Source organism: Chiloscyllium plagiosum, unplaced genomic scaffold (assembly GCF_037043375.1).
Source record: "Chiloscyllium plagiosum isolate Xiang-an unplaced genomic scaffold, Cpla_swu_hap1 HiC_scaffold_18, whole genome shotgun sequence".
NCBI lineage: Eukaryota > Metazoa > Chordata > Chondrichthyes > Orectolobiformes > Hemiscylliidae > Chiloscyllium > Chiloscyllium plagiosum.
Genome location: NW_028270156.1, coordinates 35,395,337 through 35,405,254, shown reverse-complemented (window position 1 = coordinate 35,405,254; position 9,918 = coordinate 35,395,337). Strand labels below are relative to the sequence as shown.

Genomic DNA, 9,918 nt, shown 5'->3' with positions numbered 1-9,918 from the left:
GTGACCCAAAAGTCTCCCTGTCTGAGCTTGAAAAAAAACTTTCAGAAGTCTCTAACAAGCTTTCATGTCTCACTAACTGCTGTGCTGAGTCACAAAAACAAATCTAAAATAAATGAAAGTTCTTTAGTGATATATACAACTCAATCACTTTAAAACCAATCCACAAATATATTTTTCAATAAATCAGCACGATTACAGAAATAATTCCAAGTGAGTATTAACTTCAGACACACAGAATACCCTGATTCCGGAAGAAGAGCTCATGCCCGAAACGTCGATTCTCCTGCTCCTTGGATGCTGCCTGACCTGCTGCGCTTTTCCAGTAACACATTTTCAGCTTCCACACAGAATACCCACCAGTTACTAACTCAAAAACCAGAAATTCAACCTTACAGTAAATAATATTAAATATATGAATTGCACAGCTTGCATCACACTTTAACCTTTGACCTGGGAAAGAGTCAGAGACAGTAATCTCAAAACAAAATTAATAATCACTTACACAAGAATAGATTAACTAGGGAAAGCCAGCAAGGATTTCTTAGTCACAACCATTAATTGACCAATGAATTGAGTTGTTTTATGAGGTAACTTGTTTTAAAAATGATTTAAAAAGTACACTTGGCAAAATTACACCCTGTCAGAGAATTATCCATCCCTGATTTGCACAGTCTCAGAGTACAGTGCTAATGTTCCAGTGTTACACACTGAGTACAGTACTATACATCCCATATCATATACTGCATACAGTATTATACATCCCAGCATTACACTCTGCATGCTGTATTACACACTCCAGTCTCACACAATGAGTTTAGTACTAAAATGCATAACCTACAGGCAATTAATCCATGTAATATCTTGTAAATTCCACTTTAGAAATTGAACCAGTCTGACTCAAGATTGGGACATAGGCAGACTTTAACCTCACACCATTAATGCATTGCCTGAGCTGAGATGGCAGCTTTTGTTAGAAAACCTGAAGTTATTTGAGAATGTGATTTAAAAGAAATTCTGGGATTTACATATTAAAGAGCTGAAACTAGCAAACCCATTCTGAAAGATGAAAGATTTAATCTAGGTTTGTTCAATGTATCATTTCGGCTCCATGACACTGTGATCTTTTGCTATAAATTCTGCATCTTATGATCCTGGTTCACAACCACCTGATGAAGGAAGGAGCAGGGCTCCACTAGTGCTTTGAAATAAACTTGTTGGACTATAACCTGGTGTTGTGTGATTTTTAACCTTGTCCACCCAGTCCAACACTGGCACGTCCAAATCATAAGTATAGTGCTACACACCCTGCATTTAGTATAATACATCCCAGTGACACACACTACATCCCATTGACACAAGCTGAGGATAGCCTTGTCCCTCCAGAATGCTCGGGACAATGCTGATATCTCGCCCTCTACCTATCACTACCGAAGCTCAACCACTGGTGTCTCAATCCTCACTGCCCCAGCTGAGGTTACATTGCCAAACTGATGGCGAAAGATTCCAGCAGCACGAGTTCCGATGCTATTCCGATCCGGGACTACCTAGTCTGGTCCCTCTTCAACCTCTCCTACATGAATTTCTTCTGCTTGGGTCTACTGGCGGTGCTCTTCTCGGTCAAAGTGAGTGCGGGAGTCGAGGGCAAAGTCATGGGGAGGGGAGATGCTGGCTGAACGGGATCCCGAGCAGAGACCCTGGGGAAGGAGGCAGTGACCCTGGGGATTGGACAGGGGGACTGGGTCAGAGTTTGGGGGGATGAAGAGAGGAACCCCAGGGGCGATTCCTGAGGCCGAATCCCGGGGGATTTCGGGGCAGGGTCCCTGGAGTTTTTTTATTTCTGTGCTGCAGTGACATTCGAAAGGACGGTCCCGGCTCCAGACCCCACTGATCCCAGGCGATAGAAGGGAAAATCTGAGTCAGCTCCGAGCGTGGCTCAATATAGCTTCATAAATAAAGTGGGAGTCGCAGGCGGGTGTATGGGGGGGGGGGGGGGGGGGGTGAGAGCCCCAGAACTGACCTGTCATTGTGCAGCATAAAATATCAGAAACTGGCCAATTTTAACAGGGAGGAGAGATGGACCTGTCTCCCTGTCAATGACACCCTGTGTCTCTGAAGCCTTTCCCACCTCAAAGGTTAAACTGGAATGGAAACTATACAATTTATGTGTTTTTCCCCTCTCTAACACTGTCTCTCGTACCATTCCTCTGCTTGTGTCTGTGTGCGTGTGTTGCGTCTGTGTGTGTTGTGTCTGTGTGTATGTGCTGTATCTGTGTCTGTGTGTTGTGTGTGTGTGTGTATTGTGTGTGTTGTGCCTGTGTGTATGTGCTGTATTTGTGTCTGTGTGTTGTGCCTGTGTGTATGTGCTGTATCTGTGTCTGTGTGTGTTGTGTCTGTGTGTGTTGTGTCTGTGTGTATGTGCTGTATCTGTGTCTGTGTGTGTTGTGTGTGTGTGTGTATTGTGTGTGTTGTGTCTGTGTGTATGTGCTGTATCTGTGTCTGTGTGTTGTGCCTGTGTGTATGTGCTGTATCTGTGTGTTGTGTCTGTGTGTGTGCGTCTGTATTTGTTTCTATTTCCCTCTCCCTCACGTTTACGTCGTTGAAGGTATTCGGAGATGTTTGTGACTTGATGAAGGTGGTAGACGATTAATGCATGCGGCTACAAGGAGGAACCGAGCCCAGCCCATGTGAATTGGAGAAAGGATGCAGGAGGCTGCCAGTGCCTTGGGGTGACTGGAGACTGTAACATTTCTCGGGCTCAGTGTGTGCCCACTGTAACAAATCCTCGGCCATTCGATACAAGGCACCTGCAGTATGTCGGGGACAGCTTTATCCCCCTCTGGTTTTTTAACACGTTGTATTTTTTTTTAGTGCAGAGATCGGAAAATGGACGGTGATTTCGACCAAGCTCGGTCGTATGCCCGCAAAGCCCGAATATTGAACATTGTAGCCGCTGTGCTGAGCAGCCTGGTCTTCATCGCCTTCATTGCGATGGCAGGCGCTGGCATGTTTCAGATTAAATGAGCCCAGAGTGATTCCGATCCGGGTGGCAAGTGAAGACAGCCTCCCTACTGATGGCGGGAATGCTTTTCTGACAGAACTCTTCTCAGCACCAAGACAGCATCCTCATAGAGCTCCTCCCTAATGTGTATTAGTTTCTTTAAAGCTTGACCATGGTGACTCTGGTTGGAGTAATAAAGCAATTGATGACAAATTTGGGAACTTTCAGTTTAATGGCAACTTTCCTGGATTCAAATACAAACACATAGAGTCATAGAGATGTACAGCACAGATACAGACCTTTCGATCCAACTTGTCCATGCCCACCAGATATCCTAACCTAATCTAGTCCCATTTGCCAGAACTTGGCCTATATCCCTCTAAATCCTTCCTATTCATATACCCATAAGACATAGGAGTAGAAGTAAGGTCATTCGGCCCATTGAGTCCACTCTGCCATTCAATCATGGCCGGTGGGCATTTCAACTCCACTTACCCACACTCTCCCTGGAACCCTTAATTCCTTGGGAGATCAAGAATTCTGCGTTGAATCAATCAATCAATCCTAATAATCTCTGCCTTGAAGACATTTAATGTCTCAGCCTCCAACCATCCAGATGCTTTTGAATGCTGCAATTGTACCAGCCTCCACCACTTCCTCTGTCAGCCCATTCCATATAAGTACCACCCTCTGAGTGAAAACATTGCCCCTCAGGTTACTTTTATATCTTTCCCCTCTCACCCTAAACCTATGCTCTCTAGTTCTAGACTCCCTCACCCCAGGGAAAAGACTTTGTCTATTTATCCTATCCATGCCCCTCATGATTTTATAAACCTCTATAAGGTCACCCCTCAGCCTCTGATGCTCCAGTGAAAACAGACACAGCCTATTCAACCTCTCCCTATAGTTCAACTCCTCCAACCCTGGCATTATCCTTGTAAATCTTTTCTGAACCCTTTCAAGTTTCACAACATCCTTCCGATAGGAAGGAGACCAGAATGCCTGTACTCAATACTCTGACCAATAAAGGAAAGCATACCAATACCTTCTTCACTACCCTATCTACCTGCAACTTTATTTTCAAAGAAATATGAACCTGCACTTCAAGGTGTTTTTGTTCAGCAACACTCTCTAGGTCATTATCATTAAGTGTATAAGTCCTGCTCTGATTTGCTTTTCCAAAACGCAGCACCTCATATTTATGTAAATTAAACTCCATCTGTCATTCCTCAGCCCATTGGCCCATCTGATCAAGATCCTGTTGTACTCTGAGGTAACCTTCTTTGCTGTCTAATTTTGGTGTCATCTTCAAACTTACTAACTATACTGCCTATGCTCATATCCAAATCATTCACATAAATGATGAAAAGTGGTGGACCCAGCACCAATCCTTGTGGCACTCCACTGGTCACAGGCCTCCAGTCTGAAAAACAATCCTCCACCACCTTCTACCTTCCAGCCAGTTCTGTTTCCAAATTGCTAGTTCGCCATGTATTCCCATGAGATCTAACCTTGCTAACCAGTCTCCCATGGGGAACCTTGTCGAATGCCTTGGGGGAACCTAGAACTGCAATGTACAGGCTCTTCGGCCCACAATGTTGTACCGATCATTTATTTTAATCTAAGATCAACCTTATCCGCACACCCCTCAATTTACTGCCCTCCATGTGCTTGTTCAGCAATCACTTAAATGTCCGTGCTGCCTCTGACTCCTACCACCACTGGCAACGCATTTCATACATCCACCACTTTCTGACCTCAAACAGCGTAGGCAAGTGGGACTAGTTTGGTTTGGGAACATGGTCAGTGTGGACTAGCTGGACCAAAGGGTCTATTTCCATGCTGCATGATTCTATATCTCTATAGCAGCAATCATTTTCCTTTGTGCCAGGCATGACTCCAGCCAGCAGAGATTTTATCACTTCATTCTCATGGACCCTTCACAATATACATGGTTGAATGCTTTGCTAATGCCAAGGACATTCACTCTCACCTCATCACAGGAATTCAGTTCTTTTGTTCATGTTTGAACCAAGACTGTAAAGATGTTAGGAGTTGAGTGATCCTGACAGAACCCAAATTGAGAGTCAGTGAGCAGAGCTAAGCAAATGCCACTTAATAGCACTGTCAGTGTTCCTTTTCATTACTTTGCTGATAATCAAGAGGAAGCAGAGAGGCCGGGTTAGATTTGTGAACAGGAGGCAGCTGAGTAATTTTCCACATTTCCAGGTACATGCCAGAGTTGTAGATGTCTTGGAACAGTCTGGCTTGGATTCTGACTGGTTCTGAAGCACAAACATTCAATGCCATAATAAAATAAAATACGGTGGATGTTGGAAATTTGAAACCAACACAGACAAAGCTGGAAAAGTGTAGGAGGTCTAGCAGCATCTGTGGAGAGAGAAACAGTTAAAGTTATGAGTTTGATATGACTTCTTCAGAATTGTTCACTACTATTGTTGGAATGTTGTCAAGGCTCCCACCCTCAGTATCTCGTGCCAGCAGCAATTTCTTTATATTGCGTGTGGTGAATCAAAATGGGCGGAGGTTAACATCTGTGATCCTGGGGTAATCAGGAGGAGGTTCAGATGCACATTCACTCAACACATTTGACTGAAGCTAGAAATAAAAGCTGCACTGAAGTGCTAGACTTCCTCATTAAGGGCAAGAATATTTGTGAAGACGTCCCCCTGTTAGTTGTTAACTAGCCACTGTCATTCATGACAAGATGTATTTGAGCTGAAAAGTTTAAATCGGATCCATTGGCTGTGGAATTAAAGAATCATGGGACTTAAGAAAAGTTATGCAATATTTTGACCCTTCAAGCTTTCAACCATTCCATAAGAGTTGTCATCTGATTGTAGCATTAACTCCACATTCTCTCCTGTACCCAAAAACATTTTACTCCCTTTCTCACTAAGAATCTATTCAACTCTACCACAAAGGTATTCAAAGAGGGTTTGATCTAAAGGGAGAGGCTGAATAGGCTAGGGCTGTTTTCCCTGGAGAGTCAGAGGCTGAGGGATCTAATCTAATCTAATCTAAGGTTACCCCTGATTCTCCAGGGAAAACAGCCCTAGCCTATTCAGTCTCTCCCTTTAGCTCAAACCCTCCAACCCTCTTTGAGTATTTTTGTGGTAGAGTTGGATAGGTTCTTAGTGAGAAAGGGAGTAAAAGATTCTATCCAACTCTACCACAAAAATATTCAAAGCGGGTTGGAGGGTTTGAGCTAAAGGAAGAGGCTGAATAGGCTAGGGCTGTTTTCCCTGGAGAGCCGGAGGCTGAGGGATGACCTTATAGAGGTTTATAAATTATGAGAGGCATGGATAGGGTAAATAGACAAGGTCTTTTCTCAGGGGTAGGGGAGCCCAGAACTACAGGCTATAGGTTTAGGTTGAGAGGATAAAGGTATAAAAGGGACCTAAGGGGCAACGTTTTCACACAGAAGGAGGTACATGTATGGAATGAGCTGCCAGAAGAAGTGGTGGAGACTGGTATGATTGCAACATTTAAAAGGCATCTGGATGGGGACATGAATGGGAAGGGTTTAGAGGGATATGGGCCAAGTTTTGGCAAATGGAACTAGATTCAGTTAGGATATCTGGTCAGCATGGGTGAGTTGGACCAAAGGGTCTGTTTCGTGCTGCACATTTCTATGACTTGATGACTGTTTCCACTGCCTATTATGGAAGGAAGTGCTAAAGACCCCAAACCTCAGAGAGAAAACAATTCATCTTGTCTCTGTCTTAATTGAGCAGCCATTTATTTTCAAACAGCGGCACATAGCTCCAGATTTTTCTACAATAGGAATTATCGTCTTCATGTGCAAGGTCTCCAGAATCCTACATGCTTCAATCAAGTTGGTCATTACTCTTTTAAACTCCAGTGAATACAAGTCCAGCTGGTCTAACTTTTCCTCATAAGATAAATTGCCCTTTTCATATTTTAATCTGATAAGCCTCATCTGAACTACTTCCAATGCATTTATATCCCTTCCTGTGTTCAGTTTTGTCCTCCCCTTCCATAGGAAGGACATTATTACCACACAGTGAGAGCACCTAAAGTTCACCAGTCTCATTCCTAAAATGATCATACTATCTAATGAAGAGAGATTGTGGCAGCTTGACTAATATGCTCCAGACCTTCTAGAGTTTCAAACAATGATCACATTGAAATTTAGAAAATATTTAAAGGGGTAGTCATGATAGCTGCAAGTATGATATTTCTCCTGGTTGGAGAGTCTAAAGCCAATAGAATACTGTGCACAGTTCTGGTTGCCACATTACCAAAAGGATGTGGACGCTTTGGAGAGGGTGCAGGGAAGGTTTACGAGGATGCTGCCTGGTATGGAAGGTGCTAGCTATGAAGAGAGGTTGAGTAGGTTAGGTTTGTTTTCATTAGGAAAAAGGAGATCGAGGGGGTCCTGACTGAGGACAAAATCATGAAGGGTATAGACAGGGTAGATAGAGATAAGCTTTTTCCCAGGATGAAAGATTCAGTAACGCGAGGTCACGCTTTTAAGGTGAGAGGTGAAAAGTTTAAGGGGGATACACATGGCAAGTACTTTACACGGAGGGTGATAGGTGTCTGGAATGCATTGCCAGCAGAGGTAGTAGAGGCAGGCATGGTAGATTCATTTAAGATGCATCTGGATAGATGCATAAGTAGGTGGGGAGCAGAGGGATATAGATGCTTAGGAATTGGGCGACAGGTTTAGACAGTAGATTTGGATTGGCTCCGGCTTCGAGGGCTGACAAGCCTGTTCCTGGGCTGTAAACTTTCTTTGTTCTTTCTCTTTGTTCCTTCTTTGGTGACAATTTCAACATTAAAGGGAGCCACTTCGGACCAAGTTAAGAGTTTCTTTTTACTCAGAAGTTTGTAAATCTTTGGAGTTCTCAACCTAGAAGGCTGTGAAAATTCAGGACTTGAAGATGGTTAAAGTAGAGATTGAGACATTTTTAAATACTAATGGCACAAAGGGATATGGAGATAATGAAGGGAAAAGGTTTTAATGTGGATGATCAGTTCAGAGAGTGTTGAATGGCAGATCAGGGTCAATGGGCTGAATGGCCTATTCCTACTCCTATGTTCTTTTAATAAAGATTGCCTAGCCTTGGCTATTGCATGCTGCTTCTGCTGTTTGACATGCAAATCGTTTTGCTTTGTAACTTCACCCCCAAGTTAACACCTCACTTTGGGTAAGCTCCCAACATAACTCCTTACACTTTTCATTAAATTAGGGATGATTCCCTAGTTTGTGACAATGGTAGATTAGGGGATGTGAAAAGCCATGAGGTTCCAGATTGCTTTTGAGTCCAATTCTGCTACTGTGTTTCATGGATTCTGACTTTCCAGTTACTGTTTGATGCTAGTCCCATTTAGAATGGTGATAATAGATAGAGGGTATTCTCAATATGAAGACGCCACATTGCTGCCGTAGTGATTATGTGATGGTCACTCCTGCTGATACTGTCATGGACAGATGCACCTGTGACAAGTAGTTTGGTGAGGGTGAGTTCAAGTATGTTATTCCTTCTTGTTGATTCTCTCACCATGCGCTGCAAACCCCACCTAGCAGCTATGCCCTTTGGCACTTGGCCAGCATGGACAGTAGAACTGCTGCCAAGTCACTCTTGGTGATGAACATTAAAGTCTCTCATCCAGAGTACATTTTGTTCCCTTACCACCCTTTGTGCTTCTTCCACATGGTGTTCAACATGGAGGAATACTGATCCATCAGCCAAAGTGGAGTGTAGTAGCTGGTAATCAGGTTTCCTTTCCTGTATTTAATCTGATGCCATGAAAATTCATGGGATGCAAAATCAATGGCAAGATTTCCCAAGGCAACTCCCCCTATCGATGTGGGTAATATGGACTTGAAATGTGGTCTTTCATTTCTTGATTGGCTGCCTGCTTCTGTGGTGTGAGTTGACAACTCCCATGGCAACCCACTCCCAGGAAGTTTGCCCAGAGGTGGGGCATTGTAGTTAAGCTCTCTCAACAGACAGAAAAATAAACTCTGAGCTTAATGACACAAACTAAACAGGGAGCGTTGCTGAACAAAAAGACCTCGTGCAGGTGCATATTTCTTTGAAAGTGTGGTCGCAGGTAGACAGGGCGGTGAAGAAAGCATTTGGCATCCTTGCCTTCATTGGTCAGAACACTAAGTACAGGAGTTGGGATGTCGTTTTGCATCTGTACATGATATTGGTGAGGATACATTAGGAGTACTGTGTACAATTCTGGTCATCCTTCTATAAGAAAGATGTTGCTACTTGAGCATTGGAGACTGAGAGTTGACCTTATTGAGGTTTATACAATCATGAGGATCATGGATAGGGTGAATAGCCAAGGTCTTTTTCCAAGGGTGAGGGAGACCAAAACTAGAGGGCAGAGGTTTAAGGTGAGAGGGGAGAGATTTAAAAAGGTCGTGAGGGGTTATTTTTTTTCACATAGACAGTGGTATGTGCATGGAACGAGATGCCAGAGGAAATGCTGAAAGTAATTACAATTTAAAAGGCATCTGGATAGGTATATGAATATGAGTGGTTTAGAGGGATGTGGGCGAAATGCTGGCAAATGGAACTAGGTCAGATTAGGATGCCTGCTTTGTGTGGCTGAGTTGGACTGAAGGGTCAGTTTCCAAGCTGTATGATTTTATGACTCTATAAACTTTCAAGCAAAATACATATAAACAATGGACATGGAGATGAATTTTATAACTCAAAATTGCATTGGCAGGAACTATGTCAGAGAATAAATAGTTGAAAATCTTATATCTGTCTCCAATCAGCCAATTCCAAAACTATTGAAGGTGGAAGTGAGGACTGCAGATGCTGGAGATCAAAGCTGAAAATGTGTTGCTGGAAAAGCATGAAGAAGAGCTCATGCCCGAAACGTCGATTCTCCTGCTCCTTGGA

At 43.3% G+C, this 9,918-nt stretch overlaps 1 protein-coding gene across 1 annotated transcript; it reads left to right on the top strand.

Moving 5' to 3' along the window:
- Positions 1-1,454: 1,454 nt before the first annotated feature.
- LOC122558045 (dispanin subfamily A member 2b-like) lies at positions 1,455-3,202 on the top strand. Its single transcript, XM_043706374.2, has 2 exons — positions 1,455-1,622; positions 2,869-3,202. The coding sequence occupies exons 1-2, from the start codon at positions 1,491-1,493 to the stop codon at positions 3,019-3,021; spliced, it is 285 nt and encodes a 94-aa protein (XP_043562309.1). The 5' UTR covers positions 1,455-1,490; the 3' UTR covers positions 3,022-3,202.
- Positions 3,203-9,918: the final 6,716 nt, after the last annotated feature.

What these genes read in the sequence shown, in the direction of transcription:
- LOC122558045 (XM_043706374.2), top strand. Translation starts at nt 1,491, where the DNA reads ATGGCGAAAGATTCCAGCAGCACGAGTTCCGATGCTATTCCGATCCGG. An exon ending in CGGTGCTCTTCTCGGTCAAA is followed by an intron (nt 1,623 to 2,868) that starts GTGAGTGCGGGA and finishes ATTTTTTTTTAG; the next exon opens with TGCAGAGATCGGAAAATGGA.